Source organism: Ranitomeya imitator, chromosome 5, assembly GCF_032444005.1.
Source record: "Ranitomeya imitator isolate aRanImi1 chromosome 5, aRanImi1.pri, whole genome shotgun sequence".
In the NCBI taxonomy this organism is placed as follows: Eukaryota; Metazoa; Chordata; class Amphibia; order Anura; family Dendrobatidae; genus Ranitomeya; species Ranitomeya imitator.
The window spans coordinates 212,884,432-212,910,610 of record NC_091286.1 but is presented as its reverse complement, the minus strand read 5'-3'; the positions used below and the strand labels follow the sequence as shown (position 1 = coordinate 212,910,610).

At 41.7% G+C, this 26,179-nt stretch overlaps 1 protein-coding gene across 17 annotated transcripts in view; it reads right to left on the bottom strand.

The window, feature by feature from the left end:
- Positions 1–393: 393 nt before the first annotated feature.
- The window catches only part of LOC138681740 (scavenger receptor cysteine-rich domain-containing protein DMBT1-like), a 491,932-nt gene continuing 466,146 nt past the window's right edge, over positions 394–26,179 (bottom strand). For all 17 annotated transcript variants that reach the window (XM_069769545.1, XM_069725880.1, XM_069769547.1 and 14 more), the window contains 4 exons: positions 12,796–13,016; positions 11,547–11,722; positions 3,482–3,870; positions 394–886 (listed from right to left, as the gene is read on the bottom strand). In XM_069769545.1, coding sequence (XP_069625646.1) covers positions 625–886; positions 3,482–3,870; positions 11,547–11,722; positions 12,796–13,016 — 1,048 coding nt within the window. In that variant the 3' untranslated portion in view covers positions 394–624. The remainder of the gene's footprint in view (positions 887–3,481; positions 3,871–11,546; positions 11,723–12,795; positions 13,017–26,179) is intronic.

Below are 26,179 nucleotides of genomic sequence, written 5' to 3'. Positions count from 1 at the left end.
AAGATTGAGCAGACTCAATCTTTATTCACGGCTGTAAATATGGCCCTCACGGCCATACGGCGCACCGTAAAATTATTGCTGCCCGTTTTAGCGGTCCCCATAGAAATCTATTGGGGCTGCAAAAACGGACCGCAAAACAACGGTATATGTAAAAGTATTGTGAATTTACACAGGAGTACCTTGTGGTGATGTTACAGGACAACAACCAGATGCAGGTTAGTACAATACAGTGTATTATCTCATGATGAGAAAAACATATCTACTCATCTATACAAGTTCTAAAAAGTAAATATAATTTGTCGGCTTACTAGGTTAGCGTAACAAGTAAATACTCTTATCAAACAAATCCATGTACTTTTTAAAAATGTAAGGAACAGTGAATATATAAAAGCCTTCTGTTTTTATCTATGCACACTTTTATTCATTAATTTATTTCTTTACATCACATTGACATTTTCTGTCTACACAAGCTAGTGGCTGCAGTGACAGTGAATACATTCTATGGTGAGAAATACTAATTATTGCACCACTTCCATCACTTCTTTAACATTCGGTCATAAAGGATGAAAGTACAATTTACACATATTAATTATAAGTAGATGATGACATCATGCTATTGCTTATTTAATTTTTTATATTACTTTCTTCCAGAACAAATGGTCCCACTGTTAAGTTAATTTGCTTTTGAGGAGATGCTAAAGCCCTTCTGCGCCTATTGATACATCCCTGATAGCAACGGTTGTAGCTATTTATTGGGCACACAGTCACTTTACACTGCAGATAAACTCTGGAGAACCTCTGAGCAAACCCAAAAGCACGGAATCCAAAGCGAGCCTGGTTTGAAGAGTATGTTACATAAGTCACATAAGTAGAGTCTCTTACACATCTGCAAAGATAAAGAGAAGGTGAAAATTAAATAATATATTTGTCTTTGCCTAAAGTCTTTAGTATTCTGGACCTAACAGCATTCAGAATTCATTTTTTTACGTTGAATTAAACAATCGATATGCAGGTAGACTCTAAACATACTCCAGACATGGCTGCAGAATTTTATCATAAAATTAGTCAAGGGGGAAGCCAGGACATTTTGGCTTGTCTTGTAATTGGTGAGGATCTCAGCGATGGGACCTCTAGGGATTAAGCATCTATCACTTATAATGTGGATACGTGATAAATAATAATAATAATAATAATAATTTTTATTTATATAGCGCCAACATATTCCGCAGCGCTTTACAAATTATAGAGGGGACTTGTACAGACAATAGACATTACAGCATAACAGAAATCACAGTTCAAAATAGATACCAAGAGGAGTGAGGGCCCTGCTCGCAAGCTTACAAACTATGGGGAAAAGGGGAGACACGAGAGGTGGATGGTAACAATTGCTTTAGTTATTCCAGCTATAGTGTAAGGCTCAGGTGTTCATGTAAAGCTGCATGAACCAGTTACCTGCCTAAGTATGTAGCAGTACAGACACAGAGGGCTAATACTGCATAAAGTGTATGAGAACATGATGCGAGGAACTTTTTTTTTTTTTATTATTATTATAAATAGGCCACACAGGGATCGTTAGGTTAATGCATTGAGGCGGTAGGCCAGTCTGAACAAATGAGTTTTTAGGGCACGCTTAAAACTGTGGGGATTGGGGATTAATCGTATTAACCTAGGTAGTGCATTCCAAAGAATCGGCGCAGCACGTGTAAAGTCTTGGAGACGGGAGTGGGAGGTTCTGATTATTGAGGATGCTAACCTGAGGTCATTAGCGGAGCGGAGGGCACGGGTAGGGTGGTAGACTGATACCAGGGAGGAGATGTAGGGTGGTGCTGAGCCATGGAGTGCTTTGTAGATGAGGGTAGTAGTTTTGTACTGGATTCTGGAGTGGATGGGTAGCCAGTGTAATGACTGGCACAGGGTAGAGGCATCGGTGTAACGGTTGGTGAGGAATATGATCCTGGCTGCAGCATTCAGGACAGATTGGAGCGGGGAGAGTTTTGCAAGAGGGAGGCCGATTAGTAGAGAGTTACAATAGTCCAGACGAGAATGAATAAGTGAAACAGTCAGAGTTTTTGCAGAGTCGAAAGTAAGAAAAGGGCGAATTCTAGAAATGTTTTTGAGATGCAGGTAAGAAGAGCGAGCCAGTGATCGGATGTAGGGGGTGAATGAAAGGTCAGAATCAAGGATGACCCCAAGGCAGCAGGCATGTTGCTTTGGAGTAATGGTGGAACCGCATACGGAGATGGCAATGTCAGGCAAAGGTAGGTTAGTAGAGGGAGAGAACATGAGGAGTTCAGTTTTTGACAGGTTTAGTTTCAGATAGAGGAAGGACATGATGTTAGAGACAGCGGTAAGACAATCACTGGTGTTTTCTAAAAAGGTCGGTGTGATATCAGGAGAAGAAGTGTATAATTGGGTGTCGTCAGCATAGAGATGGTACTGGAAACCAAATCTACTGATTGTTTGTCCAATAGGGGCAGTATACAACGAGAAGAGTAGGGGGCCTAGGACTGATCCTTGAGGAACCCCAACAGTAAGGGGAAGGTGAGAGGAGGAGGAACCAGCAAAACATACAGTGAAGGATCGGTCAGAGAGATAGGAGGAGAACCAGGAGAGAACGGTGTCCTTGAGGCCGATGGAGCGGAGCATAGTGAGGAGGAGCTGATGATCCACAGTGTCGAATGCTGCAGAGAGATCCAAGAGAATTAGCATGGCGTAGTGACCATTAGATTTAGCTGTTAGTAGGTCATTAGAGACTTTAGTGAGGGCAGTTTCAGTAGAGTGTAAAGAGCGGAAGGCCAGTAATTACAATATTAAAATTAGTGCTCAAATTAAAATAAACCTGTAGCCAGGTGTGTTCTATGCCATCTGAATAAAATCAAAAGTAGTGAAAGGTACGGTTAATAGCTATTAGTTTCATACTCGATTGCATGCAATAGTCCTTATGAAATGGCTGCTTCTCAGCTGCACTTTTACTGAGATAATAATAATAATAATAATAATAATAATAATAATAATAATAAATCATAATCATAATTGTGGGATTACCTTTGTAAGGCTCACCCATACATATTATACTAAAGGCTCCTTCAACAGATGTTTTCAGGAGAGACAAGGATAGCACATTGGATTTCCAAAGGCCAATTCTTTTGTTCTCCCTGGAGATAAGTCACTGCCAGGGTAGTCCAGCAAGGACTCTCGGCTAGAAGACCTTGGCTGAGATGACTCAGAAGATGAAAGAGTCAGGAGAGATAGCTATTGAAAAAATTATCTCTCATCAGACAGGTATCTAAAGTGGGGTTCTTAAATCGATGGTTATGTAAAGGGAAACAGGTGATTTTGGTTCTCTACAACTACATCACTATTACACTCTGAGTTAACATGCCAAGTGTAATTTCAAACAGAAAAGATAAAAATTGACACAAGTTATGAAGTTACATGAAAAAAAGATAATAGCAGGACAAAAAAGAATAAATGAACTTACCCATTGCGTATTAAGTCATAAGTTTGTGTTGAGAAATCATACGGATCTGGCGAGGCCACACATGTATCCACAAACAGAGTGAGGTTCCTGTCAGATGTATGTAGTGTGGCCTGGAGATACAAGTTCTGATCCAGCAGCACATAGTATGGATAGTTATAGATTGGATAATTGAAGCTTGGTGACTGATAGAATTGCAGTGATGCAGAAAACAGGCCATATTGGGTTAGATTTTGGCTGATGGCATCATCTGCATGATACATGATCTCCATCATGGTATCTTGATACATTTGACAATGGAGATTCAAGTGGAGTCTTCGAGTACGCACAATCACTTCGTTTGCATGATAACCAACTACTGAGTTAGAATAGCTGATCGTATCTCTTTCACCCTATCAACAGAAAATAAATGGCAATATTACACAGTGCTGCTGTTTATGCAAATTCCTTTTTTATTTTCTGTTAAATATTTAATAACAATTCTTTTAGAAATTACAAGTTAACCCCTTACCCTCACTGGACATATTGGTACATTCAATGTTGGCTGTTTGCGTATGGAGCAAACTCAAGAGCTAAACCCAAATCATATTCAGCATTTAAAATCTGATTTTACAAACAACATCTTCTTGTAACATCTATTAACCCCTTAAATGACAATGTCAATCTCTAGCAGCCTTTTGATGCACGTATCACCATCCCTCCCTCCACGTTGTGGGACACTGTGATTTTCTGAATTTACTGTAACACTGTAGTATTGTTGCATATAGAATGAGAGATCAAATGATTGCAGGTTCAAATTGAAAAATAGGGACTGAAAAATAAGGTAAGACTATGTTGCCACGTTGCGGATTTGTTGCGGATCCTGTTATGATCTGGTGATTAAGGAGCGACATGCGTCTAGCTCAGAGCAGGTGGCAACTATACTGACCGCAGTACCTAAGCACAACACAACACTAGAAGCAGCCGTGGAATGCTCCTAACTCGGCCTAGGCATCTCATCACAGCCTAAGAGCTAACTACCCCTAAAGATAGAAGCAGGAAAACTATCTTGCCTCAGAGAAAATCCCCAAAGGATAGATTAGCCCCCCACAAATAATGACTGTGAGAGGAGAAGGAAATGACATACGTAGTATGAAACAAGATTTAGCACAGGAGGCCACGTCTAGCTAGATAGAAAATAGTACAGGACAGAACGCTGTGCGGTCAGTAATAAAAACTAGAAAAAGTCCACCGCAGAGAAATGCAAAAATCTCCACACCTGACTAAAGGTGTGGAGGGCAAACTCTGCTGCGCAGAGCTTCCAGCTTAGCTGAATAGATCCATACTGAAAAGCTGGACAAATGAACAAAAACAAAGAAAGTGCTGAACAACAAGTCCACTACAAGAGAACCGCAAAAGGACAAGCAAGGACTTAGCTTTGATGAACTGGTCAGAGTGTCAGGAAAGTCCTAAGAGCAATGACTCCAGGCAGGAACAATTGACAACTGGCATTGAATGAGGGATAAGGCCAGACTAATATAGCCGAGCCAGAAAGACGATCAGTGAAAACAGCTGCTGAAGCTAAATCCAAGAAGCAGCCATACCACTCAAAACCACAGGAGGGAGCCAAAGAGCAGAACTCACAAAAATGCTACTTACAACCACCGGAGGGAGCCCAAGAGCGGAATTCACAACATATACCTGTGTGTCATCTCCCCTGTATATAGTATATACCAGTGTGTCATCTCCCCTGTATATAGTATATACCTGTATGTCATCTCCCCTGTATATAGTATGTACCTGTATGTCACCTCCCCTGTATATAGTATATACCAGTGTGTCATCTCCCCTGTATATAGTATATACCTGTATGTCATCTCCTCCTGTATATAGTATATACCTGTGTGTCATCTCCCCTGTATATAGTATATATGTGTGTGTCATCTCCTCCTGTATATAATATATACCTGTGTGTCATCTCTCCTGTATATAGTATATATCTGTATGTCATCTCCCCTGTATACAGTATATATCTGTATGTCATCTCCTCCTGTATTAGACCGCGTTCACACGTTATTTGGTCAGTATTTTTACCTCAGTATTTGTAAGCTAAATTGGCAGCCTGATAAATCCCCAGCCAACAGGAAGTCCTCACCCCTGGCAGTATATATTAGCTCACACATACACATAATAGACAAGTCATGTGACTGACAGCTGCCGTATTTCCAATATGGTACATTTGTTGCTCTTGTAGTTTGTCTGCTTATTAATCAGATTTTTATTTTTGAAGGATAATACCAGACTTGTGTGTGTTTTAGGGCGAGTTTCATGTGTCAAGTTGTGTGTCTTGAGTTGCATGTGGCTACATGCATGTAGCGACTTTTGTGAGATGAGTTTTGTGTGGCAACATGCGTGTAGCAACTTTTTGTGTGTCGAGTTGCATGTGACAGGTTAGTGTAGCAAGTTGTGTGCAGCAAGTTTTGCACATGGTGAGTTTTGCGCGTGGCGAGTTTTATGTGTGGTGCATTTTGAGTATGTGCAAGTTTTGTGTGAGGCAACTTTTGCATGTATTGCAACTTTTGTGCATGTGGCAATTTTTCCACATGTGCAAGTTTTGCGTGTGGCGAGTTTTCCATGAGGTGAGTTTTGCACGTGTGGCGAGTTTTGCGTGAGCCTAGTTTTGCATGTGGCGAGTTTTGCGCGTGGTGAGTTTTGAGCGGCGACTTTTGTGTTTCGACTTTTATGTGGTGAGGTTGGTGTATGTGTGGTGAAATGTGTGCTGAGGGCGGTATATGTGTTCAAGCACGTGGTAGTGTGTGGCACATTTTGTGTGTGTGTTCATATCCCCATGTATGGTGAGTATCCCATGTCGGGGCCCCACCTTAGCAACTGTACGGTATATACTCTTTGGCGCCATCGCTCTCACTCTTTAAGTCCCGCTTGTTCACATCTGGCAGCTGTCAATTTGCCTCCAACACTTTTCCTTTCACATTCTCCCCATTATGTAGATGGGGGCAAAATTGTTTTGTGAATTGGAATGTGCCAGGTTAAAATTTCGCCTCACGACATAGCCTATGACGCTCTCAGGGTCCAGACGTGTGACTGTGCAAAATTTTGTGGCTGTAGCTGCGACGGTGCAGATGCCAATCCCGGACATACACACATAAACACACACATTCAGCTTTATATATCAGACTAGCTGAAGAGCCCGGCGTTGCCTGGGCATAGTAAATATCTGTGGTTAGTTATAGCACCTCACTTCTCTTATTTTCCCATCACGCCTCTCATTTTCCCAATCACATCTTTCATTTTCCCCCTCACATCTCTCATTTTCTCCCTCACACCTCTCATTTTCTCCCTCATGCCTCTCATTCCCCCCTAACACTTGTCATTTCAACCTCACATCTGTCATTTTCTGATCACTCCACTATTTTTCCTCACTTCTCTCATTTTGCACTCACACCTTTTCATTTTCACCTCACACCTCTCATTTTCACCTCATCACCTCAGTATATACATGTTTGTCATCTCCCTTATATATAGTATACATCTGTATGTCATCTCCTGTATATAGTATATACCTGTATGTCATCTCCCCTGTATATAGTATATACCTGCTGTGTGTCATCTCCCCTATATATAGTATATACCTGAATGTCATCTCCTTCTATATATAGTATATACCTGTATGTCATCTCCTCCTGTATATAGTATATACCTGTGTGTCATCTCCCCTGTATATAGTATATACCTGCTGTGTGTCATCTCCCCTATATATAGTATATACCTGAATGTCATCTCCTTCTATATATAGTATATACCTGTATGTCATCTCCTCCTGTATATAGTATATACCTGTGTGTCATCTCCCCTGTATATAGTATATATCTGAGTGTCATCTCCTCCTGCATATAGTATATACCTGCATGTCATCTTCTATATATAGCATATACCTGTATGTCATCTCCTCCTGTATATAGTATATACCTGTGTGTCATCTCCCCTGTATATAGTATATATCTGAGTGTCATCTCCTCCTGCATATAGTATATACTTGCATGTCATCTTCTATATATAGCATATACCTGTATGTCATCTCCTCCTGTATATAGTATATACCTGTGTGTCATCTCCCCTGTATACAGTATATATCTGAGTGTCATCTCCTCCTGCATATAGTATATACCTGCATGTCATCTTCTATATATAGCATATACCTGTATGTCATCTCCTCCTGTATATAGTATATACCTGTATGTAATCTCCTCCTGTATATATATGTACCTATATGTCATCTCCTCCTCTATATAGTATATACCTGTGTGTCATCTCTCCTGTATATAGTATATATCGGTGTGTCATCTCCCCTGTATATAGTATATACCTGTGTGTCATCTCCTCCTGTATTAGACCTCGTTCACATGTTATTTGCTCAGTATTTTTACCTCAGTATTTGTAAGCTAAATTGGCAGCCTGATAAATCCCCAGCCAACAGGAAGCCCTCCCCCTGGCAGTATATATTAGCTCACACATACACATAATAGACAGGTCATGTGACTGACAGCTGCCGTATTTCCTATATGGTGCAATTGTTGTAGTTTGTCTGCTTATTAATCAGATTTTTATTTTTGAAGGATAATACCAGACTTGTGTGTGTTTTAGGGCGAGTTTCGTTTGTCAAGTTGTGTGTGTTGAGTTGCGTGTGGCGACATGCATGTAGCGACTTTTGTGAGATGAGTTTTGTGTAGCAACATGCGTGTAGCAACTTTTTGTGTGTCGAGTTACATGTGACAGGTTAGTGTAGCAAGTTGTGTGCAGCAAGTTTTGCGCATGGCGAGTTTTGCGCGTTGCGAGTATTATGTGTGGTGCCTTTTGAGTATGTGCAAGTTTTGTGTGAGGCAACTTTTGCATGTGTTGCAACTTTTGTGCATGTGGCAATTTTTGTAGATAGGGGCAAAATTGTTTGGTGAATTGGAACGCGCGGGGTTAAAATTTCGCCTCACAATATAGCCTATGACGCTCTCGGGGTCCAGACGTGTGACTGTGCAAAATTTTGTGGCTGTAGCTGCGACGGTGCAGATGCCAATCCCGGACATACACACATACACACACACACACACACACATTCAGCTTTATATAGTAGATATACCTGTAAGTCATCTCCCCTGTATATAGTATATACCTGTGTGTCATCTCCCCTGTATATAGTATATACCTGTATGTCATCTCCTCCAGTATTAGACCGCGTTCACACGTTATTTGGTCAGTATTTTTACCTCAGTATTTGTAAGCTAAATTGGCAGCCTGATAAATCCCCAGCCAACAGGAAGCCCTCCCCCCTGGCAGTATATATTAGCTCACACATACACATAATAGACAGGTCATGTGACTGACAGCTGCCGTATTTCCTATATGGTACATTTGTTGCTCTTGTAGTTTGTCTGCTTAATAATCAGATTTTTATTTTTGAAGGATAATACCAGACTTGTGTGTGTTTTAGGGCGAGTTTCATGTGTCAAGTTGTATGTGGCTACATGCATGTAGCGACTTCTGTGAGATGAGTTGTGTGGCGACATGCGTGTAGCAACTTTTTGTGTGTCGAGTTGCATGTGACAGGTTAGTGTAGCCAGTTGTGTGCAGCAAGTTTTGCGCATGGCGAGTTTCTGTGTATCTGTGGTGTATTTTGAGTATGTGCAAGTTTTGTGTGAGGCAACTTTTGCATGTGTTGCAACTTTTGTGCATGTGGCAATTTTTCCGCGTGTGCAAGTTTTGCGTGTGGCGAGTTTTGAGCGGCGACTTTTGTGTTTCGACTTTTATATGGCAAGGTAGGTGTATGTGTGGTGAAATGTGTGCTGAGGGTGGTATATGTGTTCAAGCACGTGGTAGTGTGTGGCACATTTTGTGTGTGTGTTCATATCCCCGTGTGTGGTGAGTATCCCATGTCGGGGCCCCACCTTAGCAACTGTACGGTATATACTCTTTGGCGCCATCGCTCTCACTCTTTAGGTCCCCCTTGTTCACATCTGGCAGCTGTCAATTTGCCTCCTACACTTTTCCTTTCATTTTTCCCCATTATGTAGATAGGGGCAAAATTGTTTTGTGAATTGGAACGTGCCGGGTTAAAATTTCACCTCACAACATAGCCTATGACGCTCTCGGGTCCAGACGTGTGACTGTGCAAAATTTTGTGGCTGTAGCTGCGACGGTGCAGATGCCAATCCCGGACATACACATATACACACATACATTCAGCTTTATATATTAGATATATCTGTAAGTCATCTCCTCTGTATATAGTATATACCTGTATGTCATCTCCCCTGTATATAATATATAGCTGTATGTCATCTCACCTGTATATAATATATAGCTGTATGTCATCTCCTCCTGTATATAGTATATATGTGTATGTAATCTCCCCTGTATATAGTATATACCTGTATGTCATCTCCTCCTGAATATAATATATAGCTGTATATCATCTCCCCTGTATATAGTATATACATGTATGCCATCTCCTCCTGGCTGTCAATTTGCCTCCAACACTTTTCCTTTCACTTTTTCCCCATTATGTAGATAGGGGCAAAATTGTTTGGTGAATTGGAATGTGCGGGGTTAAAATTTCGCCTCACAACATAGCCTATGACGCTCTCGAGGGCTGACTGTGCAAAATTTTGTGGCTGTAGCTGCGACGGTGCAGATGCCAATCCCGGACATACACACATACACTCACATTCAGCTTTATATATTAAATAACAATTAAGTGTTAGTGGAGTGGGCCTTTGTCTCTTTGCTCCTACTCAAATTCAAATTCAAATGAACTTTATTGGCAGGACTAAGTACCTGTTAGCATTGCCAAAGCAAATGGTAAAATAGGGGGACGGGGTAGGGAGGCATACAGAAGTCCAGGATATATCAGGCTCCTTTTAGAGGAAAGGGGCATATCCAGGGTGGGGTATAGGAGTCCATGACATATCAGTCTCCTCTTAGTCTGTGGCAGGCACTGACACATTCTGCTGCTATGGAATAGTTATAATTAGCACACTCCAATAAATGTGATGCAAGAGGGGTGTTTAATATACATACAGTAGTCACAAATGTTTCGGTCTGCATCAGTGTGCTAAATGTAGCAAAAGTGGTACATATAGTGGAACCCCGGTAGAAATTAATTTGCATCAAAATTGAAGATACAGTTAGTATACTGGAAAAATATTGTATGGCAGGTCAGTCCGGCAATCAGAAGAGAGAGACGCACAAAGGCTACGTGGTATCCACCGCAAGTAGAGTGAGTCACCGGGGTTCCACTATATGTACCACTTTCGCTAAATTTAGCACACTGATGAAGGTCTTTTGCAGACCGAAACGTTTGTGACTACTGTATGCATATTAAACTCCCCTCCTGCATCACATTTATTGGAGTGTGCTAACTATAACTATTCCACGTAATAAGGCTTGGGAACCTATATTTATACACCTCCCTTCTAGGCTGTGCTGAACATTTTCTATACCGTACTACATTCCGCTGCTATGACCGCTGCACTTTCCTCTTCTCCCAGCATTATCGGCAGTTTCTCTTCCTCCTTCATGGAAGTGAAGTCTGGGAGGAGATGAGACAGTCTCTTGAAGTGAGTGTCCCTCACTGCGGAGTATCTGGGGCACCTCAGCAGGAAGTGGCCCTCGTCCTCCATGGCCTACTCTGTTGTCTGTCAAAGTGCATTTAAGATTAACAGCAAGACAGGCCTTCAGATTGGGGAATGCAACTCACTAGAGAAAAGCAGGAGAAATGCAAGCTAGGAAGTGAGGCAAAAACAGGACAAGCACCTATAGTGCAGATAGAATGCCAATGAAGAAGAAGAACCCAGTAAAAAGAAGTGATTTGTAAGTCAGAGCATGAGAATCTAGATAGTTCCTGGACATATTACACTGGAATGTTTACTAAAAGCAGTTTAAACATGTGGAGTTTCAGGTCGGCAAGATCATGCTTCTTCTCGTGTTTTACATGAAATGAAAGATATGCTTTAAATATACTTCGATAAAATTTTAAATAGCTGACTATAAGATTGACAGCCTTAACATTTACCTATCTTACCTGTCTAATGGTGCCACATCCATCATACGGTATGGAAAATACTATCCAGTTTCCATAATTTTGAGGATGGCATCGGGGATCATTTAGAAAAATGTCATTGGGTGAATATCCCAAAGACTGTAAATACCCAATGTTTATTTGAGCTTCCATATAGCTGGATGTACAAGTGAGGGTAACTATTAAGAAGAAAAGTAGCTTAAGTTAACAAATTTAAGACATTTCTGTTGCAGAAACACATCTATAAAGCCTCACAATCTTAAACATTTTTTCTACTAAATCAAGACTTTTAATCAATCTTCTATCTGTGCCCAAGCCTCCATTACTGATTTTTCCTCATCAGCTGGAAAAATATGGCAGCACACAGCACAATATTTTCAGGCATCAAAGGCAAGAAAGTGTCTCAATCACCTACATGAAGCTACCAAATATCACATATCTATCTATCTATCTATCTATCTATCTATCTATCTATCTATCTATCTATCTACAGTGGGGAAAACATATTTAGTCAGCCACCAATTGTGCAAGTTCTCCCACTTAAAAAGATGAGAGAGGCCTTTAATTGACATCATAGGTAGACCACAATTATGAGAGGCAAAATGAGAAAAAATAATCCAGAAAATCACCTTGTCTGATTTGGCAAGATTTAGTTTGCAAATTATGGTGGAAAATAAGTATTTGGTCATTAACAAAAATTAATCTCAATATTTTATTATATTTCCTTTGTTGGCAATGATAGTGGCCAAATTTTTTCTGTAAGACTTCACAAGGTTGGCACACACTGTTGGTGGTATGTTGTATGAAGGAAATCAAATAAAGATGAGTAAGTAAAAAGTGTGAGATGTGATACTCATGACCAATAAAAAAAGAAACTGGTTGCTGATTCTGTTCAACTTCTCTTTTAGCACACAAAGAAGTCTGGCCTGGCCATGAAATAATTGTATTTTAGATGGAGCTTCAAACACATTTACGCAGAAAGATTATCATGAATGAGCGTTCTTAAGAACACTTGTTTCATAATTATCTTGCAGTGTAAACAGGCTGCCCATCACACGATGAATCAGCTAAGCTGATTCATCAGGTAAAATTATATTTTGTGCAATTTAGCATAATTTGCCTGTGTAAACAGGCTATTAAATGACCATCGATCAGCAAAGTTTACCAATTGCTGGTCATTTGGTGCCACCGGTTGGATCTTGTAAATAGACCCCAGAGGTTTACATGATAACACATTCAACTGAATATTTACCATTTTGACTGATTTGGGAAACGGCATAATAACTTGCTTGAAATCCACGGACAAAGTTTATATTGGCTCCTCTGCTGTTGTAGACAACACTCAGGCCGTTTAGTGAAGAGGTGAAATTCCGCTTTGAGGTACCACAAAGTCTTCCCAGTAATGGGGAATTAGATGGAGTCCCATCGTATACTGACACGGACCCAGAAGAACAGTAAAATGAGCTATCAAGGCTGTTGGGAAATACAAGAAAATGACAAAACATGCAAGCAATAAAAATGTAAACATGCAACCTATGGTTCAGAATCAGTACGTTTATGGTCAAACTGAACAACTTTCAATAATTTACTGCATTTCTTAGTAACATTTCTAAGCTACACTGTAGACGCAAGACTTCACAGATGATTGTTTAGAATGTCATTTTAATTCTAAGCCTGGCATCTTTCAAGGATTAAACCATGTTAGTAGGTACATTTGGTTGTAATTGTTCTATGTGCCCCAGGATGAGGTGCTCCATTTTTACGTTTCCTGGACATTGTATGGTACTGTCAAACAACTCATGTTATGGAAACTGATTTTCCCAGCTTCCTGCAGCTGTATCTAACCTATATACAGTACAGACCAAAAGTTTGGCCACACCTTCCCATTTATAGATTTTTCTGTATTTTCATGACTATGAAAATTGTACATTCACACTGAAGGCATCAAAACTATGAATTAACACATGTGGAATTATATACTTAACAAAAAAGTGTGAAACAACTGAAATTATGTCTTATACTCTAGGTTCTTCAAAGTAGCCACCTTTTGCTTTGATGACTGCTTTGCACACTCTTGGCATTCTCTGAATGAGCTTCAAGAGGTAGTCACCGGAAATGGTTTTCACTTCACAGGTGTGCCCTGTCAGGTTTAATAAGTGGGATTTCTTGCCTTATAAATGGGGTTGGGACCATCAGTTGTGTTGTGCAGAAGTCTGGTGGATACACAGCTGATAGTCCTACAGAATAGACTATTAGAATTTGTATTATGGCAAGAAAAAAGCAGCTAAGTAAAGAAAAACGAGTGGCCATCATTACTTTAAGAAATGAAGGTCAGTCAGTCTGAAAAATTGGGAAAACTTTGAAAGTGTCCCCAAGTGCAATTGCAAAAACCATCAAGCACTACAAAGAAACTGGCTCACATGAGGACCACCCCAGGAAAGGAAGACCAAGTTACCTCTGCTTCTGAGGAAAAGTTTATCTGAGTCATCAGCCTCAGAAATCGCAGGTTAACAGCAGCTCAGATTAGAGACCAGGTCAATGCCACACAGAGTTCTAGCAGCAGACACATCTCTACAACAACTGTTAAGAGGAGACTGTGCAGCAGGCCTTCATGGTAAAATAGCTGCTACGAAACCACTGCTAAGGACAGGCAACAAGCAGAAGAGACTTGTTTGGGCTAAAGAACACAAGGAATGGACATTAGACCAATGGAAATCTGTGCTTTGGTCTGAGGAGTCCAAATTTGAGATCTTTGGTTGCAACCACCGTGTCTTTGTGCGACGCAGAAAAGGTGAACTGATGGACTCTACATGCCTGGTTCCCACCGTGAAACATGGATGAAGAGGTGTGATGGTGTGGGGGTGCTTTGCTGGTGCCACTGTTGGGGATTTATTCAAAATTGAAGGCACATTGAACCAGCATGGCTACCATAGCATCTTGCAGTGGCATGCTATTCCATCCGGTTTGCGTTTAGTTGGACCATCATTTATTTTTCAACAGGACAATGACCCCAAACACACGTAAAGTCTGTGTATGGGCTATTTGACCAAGAAAGAGAGTGATGGGGTGCTACACCAGATGACCTGGCCTCCACAGTCGCCAGACCTGAACCCAATTGAGATGGTTTGGGGTGAGCTGGACCACAGAGTGAAGGCAAAAGGGCTAACAAGTGCTAAGCATCTCTGGGAACTCCTTCAAGATTGTTGGAAGACCATTCCTGGTGACTACCTCTTGAAGCTCATCATGAGAATGCCAAGAGTGTGCAAAGCAGTCATCAAAGCAAAAGGTGGCTACTTTGAAGAACCTAGAATATAAGACATAATTTCAGTTGTTTCACACTTTTTTTGTTAAGTATATAATTCCCCATGTGTTAATTCATAGTTTTGATGCCTTCAGTGTGAATATACAATTTTCATAGTTATGAAAATAAAGAAAAATCTTTAAATGAGAAGGTGTGTCCAAACTTTTGGTTGTACTGTATGTAAGAATTTGGCTCTACTCGTATTCACCCTATGCTTTTTCATTTATTAATATTCCCTTTTTCTAAAGATCCAGTTACACTATGTGATGCGCAGTGTTAAAGCATCACCAGTCAGCAGTCATTCATACGTTGTGTACACTGGCATACCTCATTTCAAATGCACATTGAACAATCAGTAATAGATTGATTAGTGCACATACAGTAGGCTGCCATTGTTATATTATAACATGTCCTGTCTACGCAGGAGGATGGGCTGCTGAGAACGATCATATTTTGTGTAAACAAAAATTAATTTCAACCAATGAATGAGTGGTGACAGTGAGTCAGGTAATTGGTAGCCTATTCCTAGGAATGATCATTCATGATAATCAAGCAGCATCAGTGCACATTTACTTATAGTTTGAATTTATGATAGATTCTATTCATTACCAATTATTTGATCTATTCTGTGTATATACAAATATACACAAAATGTAGCTTAAATACAGTCAGTTTAGTTACCAACGCTACTAAAAGCGCATACAAATCAGCAAACATGCAATTGTTTAATGCCACAAGACAGCAGGTCGGCAGAGGTTTAACCCCTCTGTGACCTTAGACGTACTATCCCGTCGAGGTGCCCTGGGCTTATCTGACCCTGGACGGGATAGTACGTCATAGCCGATCGCAGCTGACATCCGGCACTATGTGCCAGGAGCGGTCACGGACCGCTCCCGGCACATTAACCCCTGGCACACCGCGATCAAAGATGATCGCGATGTGCCGGCGGTGCAGGGAAGCACCGCGCAGGGAGGGGGCTCCCTGCGGGCTTCCCTGAGACCCCCGGAGCAACGCGATGTGATCGCGTTGCTGCGAGGGTCTCACCTCCCTCCCTACTCCCTCCAGCCCCGGATCCAAGATGGCCGCGGATCCGGGTCCTGCAGGGAGCGAGGTGGCTTCACAGAGCCTGCTCAGAGCAGGCACTGTGAAGGCTGCAGCACTGCATGTCAGATCAGTGATCTGACAGAGTGCTGTGCAAACTGTCAGATCACTGATCTGTGATGTCCCCCCCTGGAACAAAGTAAAAAAGTAAAAAAAAATTTTTCCAAATGTGTAAAAAAAATTAAAAAAAATATTCCAAAATAATGAAAAAAAAAAAAATATTCCCATAAATACATTTCTTCATCTAAATAAAAAAAAACCAATAAAAGTACACATATTTAGTATCGCCGCGTCCGTAACGACCCGACCTATAAAACTGTCCCACTAGTTAACCCCTTCAGTAAACACCGTAAGAAAAAAAAAAAAAACGAGGCAAAAAACAACGCTTTATTATCATACCGCCGAACAAAAAGTGGAATAACACGCGATCAAAAGGACAGATATAAATAACCATGGTACTGCTGAAAGCGTCATATTGTCCCGCAAAAAACGAGCCGCCATACAGCATCATCAGCAAAAAAATAAAAAAGTTATAGTCCTGAGAATAAAGCGATGCAAAAATAATTATTTTTTCTGTAAAATAGCTTTTATCGTATAAAAGCGCCAAACCATAAAAAAATGATATAAATGAGGTATCGCTGTAATCGTACTGACCCGAAGAATAAAACTGATTTATCAATTTTACCAAACGCGGAACGGTATAAACGCCTCCCCCAATAGAAATTCATGAATAGCTGGTTTTTGGTCATTCTTCCTCACAAAAATCGGAATAAAAAGCGATCAAAAAATGTCACGTGCCCGAAAATGTTTTCAATAAAAACGTCAACTCGTCCCGCAAAAAACAAGACCTCACATGACTCTGTGGACCAAAATATGGAAAAATTATAGCTCTCAAAATGTGGTATTGCAAAAAATATTTTTTGCAATAAAAAGGGTCTTTCAGTGTGTGACGGCTGCCAATCATAAAAATCCGCTAAAAAACTCGCTATAAAAGTAAATCAAACCCCCCTTCATCACCCCCTTAGTTAGGGAAAAATAAAAAAAAGTATTTATTTCCATTTTCCCATTAGGGCTAGGGTTAGGGCTAGGGCTAGGGTTAGGGCTAGGGTTAGGGCTAGGGTTAGGGCTAGGGCTAGGGTTAGGGCTAGGGCTAGGGTTAGGGCTAGGGTTAGGGCTAGGGTTAGGGTTAGGGCTAGGGTTAGGGTTAGGGTTAGGGCTAGGGTTAGGGTTAGGGCTAGGGTTAGGGCTAGGGTTAGGGTTAGGGCTAGGGTTAGGGTTAGGGCTAGGGTTAGGGTTAGGGCTAGGGTTAGGGTTGGGGCTACAGTTAGGGTTGGGGCTAAAGTTAGGGTTAGGGTTTAGATTACATTTACAGTTGGGAATAGGGTTGGGATTAGGGTTAGGGATGTGTCAGGGTTAGAGGTGTGGTTAGGGTTACCGTTGGAATTAGGGTTAGGGGTGTGTTTGGATTAGGGTTTCAGTTATAATTGGGGGGTTTCCACTGTTTAGGCACATCAGGGGCTCTCCAAACACGACATGGCGTCCGATCTCAATTCCAGCCAATTCTGCGTTGAAAAAGTAAAACAGTGCTCCTTCCCTTCCGAGCTCTCCCGTGTGCCCAAACAGGGGTTTACCCTCACATATGGGGTATCAGCGTACTCAGGACAAATTGGACAACAACTTTTGTGGACCAATTTCTCCTGTTACCCTTGGGAAAATACAAAACTGGGGGCTAAAAAATAATTTTTGTGGGAAAACAAAAAGATTTTTTATTTTCACGGCTCTGCGTTATAAACTGTAGTGAAACACTTGGGGGTTCAAAGTTCTCACAACACATCTAGATAAGTTCATTGAGGGGTCTAGTTTCCAATATGGGGTCACCTGTGGGGGGTTTCTACTGTTTAGGTACATTAGGGGCTCTGCAAACGCAATGTGACGCCTGCAGACCAATCCATCTAAGTCTGCATTCCAAATGATGCTCCTTCCCTTCCGAGCCCTCCCATGCGCCCAAACGGTGGTTCCCCCCCACATATCGGGTATCAGCGTACTCAGGACAAATTGGACAACAACATTTAGGGTCCAATTTCTCCTGCTAACCTTGGAAAAATACAAAACTGGGGGCTAAAATATAATTTTTGTGGAAAAAAAAATATTTTTTATTTGCACGGCTCTGCGTTATAAACTGTAGTGAAATACTTGGGGGTTCAAAGCTCTCACAACACATCAAGATGAGTTCCTTTGGGGGTCTACTTTCCAAAATGGTGTCACTTGTGGGGGGTTTCTACTGTTTAGGTACATTAGGGGCTCTGCAAACGCAATGTGACGCCTGCAGACCATTCCATCTAAGTCTGCATTCCAAATGGTGCTCCTTCCCTTCCGAGCCCTCCCATGCCCCCAAACGGTGGTTCCCCCCCACAAATGGGGTATCAGCGTACTCAGAACAAATTGGACAACAACTTTTGGGGTCCAATTTCTCCTGTTACCCTAGGGAAAATACAAAACTGGGGGCTAAAATATAATTTTTGTCGGAAAAAAATGTTGTTTTATTTTTATGGCTCTGCATTATAAACTTCTGTGAAGCCCTTGGTGGGTCAAAGTGCTCACCACACATCCAGATAAGTTCCTTAGGGGGTCTACTTTCCAAAATGGTGTCACTTGTGGGGGGTTTCAATGTTTAGGCACATCAGTGGCTCGCCAAACGCAACATGGCGTCCCATCTCAATTCCTGTCAATTTTGCATTGAAAAGTCAAACGGCGCTCCTTCCCTTCCGAGCTCTCCCATGCGCCCAAACAGTGGTTTACTGCCACATATGGGGTATCAGCGTACTCAGGACAAATTGGACAACAACTTTTGAGGTCCAATTTCTTCTCTTACCCTTGGAAAAATAAAAAATTGGGGGCAAAAATATAATTTTTGTGAAAAAATATGATTTTTTATTTTTACGGTTCTGCATTATAAACTTCTGTGAAGCACTTGGTGGGTCAAAGTGCTCACCACACCTCTAGATAAGTTCCTTAGGGGGTCTACTTTCCAAAATGGTGTCACTTGTGGGGGGTTTCAATGTTTAGGCACATCAGTGGCTCTCCAAACGCAACATGGCGTCCCATCTCAATTTCTGTCAATTTTGCATTGAAAAGTCAAACGGCGCTCCTTCCCTTCCGAGCTCTCCCATGCGCCCAAACAGTGGTTTACTGCCACATATGGGGTATCAGCGTACTCAGGACAAATTGGACAACAACTTTTGAGGTCCAATTTCTTCTCTTACCCTTGGAAAAATAAAAAATTGGGGGCAAAAATATAATTTTTGTGAAAAAATATGATTTTTTATTTTTACGGTTCTGCATTATAAACTTCTGTGAAGCACTTGGTGGGTCAAAGTGCTCACCACACATCCAGATAAGTTCCTTAGGGGGTCTACTTTCCAAAATGGTGTCACTTGTGGGGGGTTTCAATGTTTAGGCACATCAGTGGCTCTCCAAACGCAACATGGCGTCCCATCTCAATTCCTGTCAATTTTGCATTGAAAAGTCAAACGGCGCTCCTTCCCTTCCGAGCTCTCCCATGCGCCCAAACAGTGGTTTACTGCCACATATGGGGTATCAGCGTACTCAGGACAAATTGGACAACAACTTTTTGGGTCCATTTTCTCCTGTTACCCTTGGTAAAATAAAACAAATTGGAGCTGAAGTAAATTTTTTGTGTAAAAAAGTTAAATGTTCATTTTTATTTAAACATTCCAAAAATTCCTATTAAACACCTGAAGGGTTAATAAACTTCTTGAATGTGGTTTTGAGCACCTTGAGGGGTGCAGTTTTTAGAATGGTGTCACACTTGGGCATTTTCTATCATATAGACCCCTCAAAATGACTTCAAATGAGACGTGGTCCCTAAAAAAAAATGGTGTTGTAAAAATGAGAAATTGCTGGTCAACTTTTAACCCTTATAACTCCCTAACAAAAAAAAAAATTGGTTCCAAAATTGTGCTGATGTAAAGTAGACATGTGGGAAATGTTACTTATTAAGTATTTTGTGTGACATATCTCTGTGATTTAATTGCATAAAAATTCAAAGTTTGAAAATTGCGAAATTTTCAAAATTTTCGCCAAATTTCCGTTTTTTTCACAAATAAACGCAGGTACTATCAAAGAAATTTTACCACTATCATGAAGTACAATATGTCATGAGAAAACAATGTCAGAATCACCAGGATCCGTTGAAGCGTTTCGGAGTTATAACCTCATAAAGGGACAGTGGTCAGAATTGTAAAAATTGGCCTGGTCATTGACGTGCAAACCACCCTTGGGGGTAAAGGGGTTAATAACCTATGTAGACAAAGCTGAACATGCTAATACACAAACAATAATAGATCATTCTCTAAGCATTGACTACCATCATCATCTGGAGCAAATGATCCTGGTTATGCAGGAACTTGTGCTGTTGAGAAGGATAATTTTTAAGCAAGCTTAAAAATAATTTCATCTGAAGAATAAACATTTTGCTCATTCATCAATTGTTTGGCAGACTGTTAATACTGACCAACTGTCAATGAGAAAATTGGCTAGTGCAAATGCATGCTAAACAAAATGTGGAAAAAGCTTATCAGGTAATTGCTACTTATTTCCTAATAGTAGATAGCGGATGGTAATCCAATAAAGATCAGTACGGAATAGCGTATTGGAATAGAAGTGAAAAATAAAACTAATCAACTTTATTGCTATACATTAAAAGCCAAACAACATAAGGTGCACGTGCCAAGACAAAGAAGTAAAATAATACTGCACACTCAATATTACAGATGGCTAATCATAGAACCACTTACAAATTTAAATTCTGCTGGTGTAGCAAATATCAGTGTTGCTCAATTAAAGTATATGGTCAACCTCTAACTCAAACCACCAGCTGGACAAAGATCAATTGTGCAATATGTAAAGGCACATAGGCCAAAATAGCCTATTTTACTGCTGACTGAGCTCAAAAAGTTTATATTAAATGTTGGTTTAAACCCTCTAGATAACTACATACAGTTAGTGAACATTTAGTGGTGCTTTCATTGGCACTAATTGTACCTACTAAAGTGTCTTTTCAAAGCACATAATGTTCATTGGGAAAATATAACATTGTTGTCATATAAGCATTTGAGATGTGCTTTTATAGGCACTAACTGATCACTGACTCAGCTCCACAGACATGGATGGAGCGGGGGTCACATATTTTACCACTGCTACCATAGAAGTGGATGGAGCGGGGGGGTGACATAACATCACTGCTCCCATAGTGGACGGAGAGAGGTCACACATTACACCTCTGCTCCAATAAAAGTGGACAGAGCAGGGTCACATATTACCTACATTAGATACTGCCTATCTAATACCATCCGGTGTGAGCCATTCCATCATGTGATACATGTTGTGAATTCTGTGGCTGAATTCACTCCTGTGGTCACAAGTGGTACTGCAGCTTCTGAGCTTCCTCCCTCAGGTGTTCTGGTGAGCTCGTTAACTGCTTCATTACTTAACTCCGCCTGATGCTGCTATCCTTGCTCCTTGTCAATGTTTCAGTGTTGGATCTGAGCTTCTCCTGATTGTTCCTGTGACCTGCTGCTCTGTATAGCTAAGTGCTTTTTGCTTTTTTTGTTGCTTTTTTTCTGTCCAGCTTGTCTTTTGTTTTGCTGGAAGCTCTGAGACGCAAAGGGTGTACCGCCGTGCCGTTAGTTCGGCACGGTGGGTTTTTTTTGCCCCCTTTGCGTGGTTTTGCTTTAGGGTTTTTTGTAGACTGCAAAGTTCGCTTTACTGTCCTCGCTCTGTCCTAGAATATCGGGCCCCACTTTGCTGAATCTATTTCATCCCTACGTTTTGTCTTTTCATCTTACTCACAGTCATTATATGTGGGGGGCTGCCTTTTCCTTTGGGGAATTTCTCTGGGGCAAGTCAGGCCTATTTTTCTATCTTCAGGCTAGCTAGTTTCTTAGGCTGTGCCGAGTTGCCTAGGTAGTTGTTAGGCGCAATCCACAGCCGCTTTTAGTTGTGTTTAGGATAGGATCAGGTGTGCAGTCTACAGAGTTTCAACGTCTCAGAGCTCGTTCTTGTATTTTTGGGTATTTGTCAGATCACTGTGTGCGCTCTGATCGCTAAGCACACTGTGTTTCTGGATTGCCTTCATAACACCTGTCATTAGCAGACATAACAGTACAAGGAGCCTAACTAATGATTCTCAATAGAGGGAAAGAAAAAGTTCTGACATCATTTTTTTTTTTTTTCTGCTCTGTGTTCACTTTTTTTTTTTTCCCCTAGACATTTGGGTGATTCTGGACACAGGTGTGGACATGGATATTCAGGGTCTGTGCTCTTCAATGGATAATCTCGTTATAAATGTACAAAAAATTCAAGATACTATTGATCAGAAATCTATGTTAGAACCAAGAATTCCTATTCCTGATTTGTTTTTTGGAGATAGAACTAAGTTTCTAAGTTTCAAAAATAATTGTAAGCTATTTCTGGCCTTGAAACCTCATTCTTCTGGTAATCCTATTCAACAGGTTTTGATTATTATTTCTTTTTTGCGCAGCGACCCTCAAGACTGGGCATTTTCTCTTGCGCCAGGAGACCCTGCATTGAGTAGTGTCGATGCGTTTTTCCTGGCGCTCGGATTGCTGTACGATGAGCCTAATTCAGTGGATCAGGCTGAGAAAAATTTGCTGGCTTTGTGCCAGGGTCAGGATGATATAGAAGTATATTGTCAGAAATTTAGGAAATGGTCAGTACTCACTCAGTGGAATGAATCTGCGCTGGCAGCTTTGTTCAGAAAGGGTCTCTCTGAGGCTCTTAAGGATGTCATGGTGGGATTTCCTATGCCTGCTGGTTTGAATGAGTCTTTGTCTTTGGCCATTCAGATCGGTCGACGCTTGCGCGAGCGTAAATCTGTGCACCATTTGGCGGTACTGCCTGAGGTTAAACCTGAGCCTATGCAGTGCGATAGGACTATGACTAGAGTTGAACGGCAGGAATACAGACGTCTGAATGGTCTGTGTTTCTACTGTGGTGATTCCACTCATGCTATTTCTGATTGTCCTAAGCGCACTAAGCGGTCCGCTAGGTCTGCCGTCATTGGTACTGTACAGTCCAAATTCCTTCTGTCCATTACCTTGATATGCTCTTTGTCGTCGTTTTCTGTCATGGCGTTTGTGGATTTGGGCGCTGCCCTGAATCTGATGGATTTGGATTATGCTAAACGTTGTGGGTTTTTCTTGGAGCCTTTGCGGTGTCCTATTCCATTGAGAGGAATTGATGCTACACCTTTGGCCAAGAATAAACCTCAATACTGGGCCCAGCTGACCATGTGCATGGCTCCTGCACATCAGGAAGTTATTCACTTTCTGGTGTTGCATAATCTGCATGATGTGGTCGTGTTGGGGTTGCCATGGCTACAAACCCATAATCCAGTATTGGATTGGAATTCCATGTCGGTATCCAGCTGGGGTTGTCAGGGGGTACATGGTGATGTTCCATTTTTGTCGATTTCGTCATCCACCCCTTCTGAGGTCCCAGAGTTCTTGTCTGAGTATCAGGATGTATTTGAAGAGCCCAAGTCCGATGCTCTACCTCCGCATAGGGATTGTGATTGTGCTATCAATTTGATTCCTGGTAGTAAATTCCCTAAAGGTCGATTATTTAATTTATCCGTGCCCGAACACGCCGCTATGCGCAGTTATGTGAAGGAATCCCTGGAGAAGGGACATATTCGCCCATCGTCATCACCACTGGGAGCAGGGTTCTTCTTTGTAGCCAAGAAGGATGGTTCGCTGAGACCGTGTATTGATTACCGCCTTCTTAATAAGATCACTGTTAAATTTCAGTATCCCTTGCCATTGTTATCTGACTTGTTTGCTCGGATTAAGGGGGCTAGTTGGTTCACTAAGATAGATCTTCGTGGTGCGTATAATCTGGTGAGAATCAGGCAAGGAGATGAATGGAAAACTGCATTCAATATGCCCGAGGGTCATTTTGAGTATCTAGTGATGCCGTTCGGACTTACCAATGCTCCATCTGTGTTTCAGTCTTTTATGCATGACATCTTCCGTGAGTATCTGGATAAATTCCTGATTGTTTACTTGGATGACATTTTGATCTTCTCAGATGATTGGGAGTCTCATGTGAAGCAGGTCAGAATGGTTTTTCAGGTCCTGCGTGCTAACTCTTTGTTTGTGAAGGGATCAAAGTGTCTCTTCGGTGTGCAGAAAGTTTCATTTTTGGGGTTCATCTTTACCCCTTCTACTATCGAGATGGATCCAGTTAAGGTCCAAGCCATCCAGGATTGGATTCAGCCGACATCTCTGAAAAGTCTGCAAAAGTTCCTGGGCTTTGCTAATTTTTATCGTCGCTTCATCTGTAATTTTTCTAGCATTGCCAAACCATTGACCGATTTGACCAAGAAGGGTGCTGATTTGGTTAATTGGTCTTCTGCTGCTGTGGAAGCTTTTCAGGAGTTGAAGTGTCGTTTTTGTTCTGCCCCTGTGTTGTGTCAGCCAGATGTTTCTCTTCCGTTCCAGGTCGAGGTTGATGCTTCTGAGATTGGAGCAGGGGCGGTTTTGTCACAGAGAGGTTCTGATTGCTCAGTGATGAAACCATGTGCTTTCTTTTCCAGGAAGTTTTCGCCCGCTGAGCATAATTATGATGTGGGCAATCGAGAGTTGCTGGCCATGAAGTGGGCATTCGAGGAGTGGCGTCATTGGCTTGAAGGAGCTAAGCATCGCGTGGTGGTATTGACTGATCATAAGAACTTGACTTATCTCGAGTCTGCCAAGCGCTTGAATCCTAGACAGGCCCGTTGGTCGTTATTTTTTGCCCGCTTCGACTTTGTGATTTCGTACCTTCCGGGCTCTAAAAATGTGAAGGCGGATGCTCTGTCTAGGAGTTTTGTGCCCGACTCTCCGGGTTTATCTGAGCCAGCGGGTATCCTCAAGGAAGGAGTCATTGTGTCTGCCATCTCCCCTGATTTGCGGCGGGTGCTGCAAAAATTTCAGGCGAATAAACCTGATCGTTGTCCAGCAGAGAAACTGTTCGTCCCTGATAGGTGGACTAATAAACTTATCTCTGAACTTCATTGTTCGGTGTTGGCTGGTCATCCTGGAATCTTTGGTACCAGAGAGTTAGTGGCTAGATCCTTCTGGTGGCCATCTCTGTCACGGGATGTACGTACTTTTGTGCAGTCCTGTGGGATTTGTGCTAGGGCTAAGCCCTGCTGTTCTCGTGCCAGTGGGTTGCTTTTGCCCTTGCCGGTCCCAAAGAGGCCTTGGACACATATTTCGATGGATTTCATTTCTGACCTTCCCGTTTCTCAAAAGATGTCAGTCATTTGGGTGGTCTGTGATCGCTTTTCTAAAATGGTCCATCTGGTGCCCTTGGCTAAATTGCCTTCCTCCTCTGATTTGGTACCTTTGTTCTTTCAGCATGTGGTTCGGTTGCATGGCATTCCTGAGAATATTGTTTCTGACAGAGGTTCCCAGTTTGTTTCAAGGTTTTGGCGAGCCTTTTGTGGTAGGATGGGCATTGACCTATCCTTTTCCTCGGCTTTCCATCCTCAGACTAATGGCCAGACCGAACGAACCAATCAGACCTTGGAAACATATCTGAGATGTTTTGTTTCTGCAGACCAGGATGATTGGGTGTCCTTTTTGCCGTTGGCTGAGTTCGCCCTTAATAATCGGGCCAGCTCGGCTACCTTGGTTTCTCCATTTTTTTACAATTCTGGGTTCCATCCTCGTTTCTCTTCAGGACAGGTTGAGTCTTCGGACTGTCCTGGTGTGGATTCTGTGGTGGATAGGTTGCAGCAGATCTGGACTCAGGTAGTGGACAATTTGATCTTGTCCCAGGAGAAAGCTCAACTTTTCGCTAATCGCAGACGCCGTGTGGGTCCCCGACTTCGTGTTGGGGATCTGGTTTGGTTATCTTCTCGTCATATTCCTATGAAGGTTTCCTCTCCTAAATTTAAACCTCGTTTTATTGGTCCGTATAGGATTTCTGAGGTTCTCAATCCTGTGTCTTTTCGTTTGACCCTCCCAGACTCCTTTTCCATACATAATGTATTCCATAGGTCGTTGTGGCGGAGATACGTGGCACCTATGGTTCCATCTGTTGAGCCTCCTGCCCCGGTTTTGGTGGAGGGGGAATTGGAGTATATTGTGGAGAAGATTTTGGATTCTCGTGTTTCTAGACGGAAACTCCAGTATCTGGTTAAATG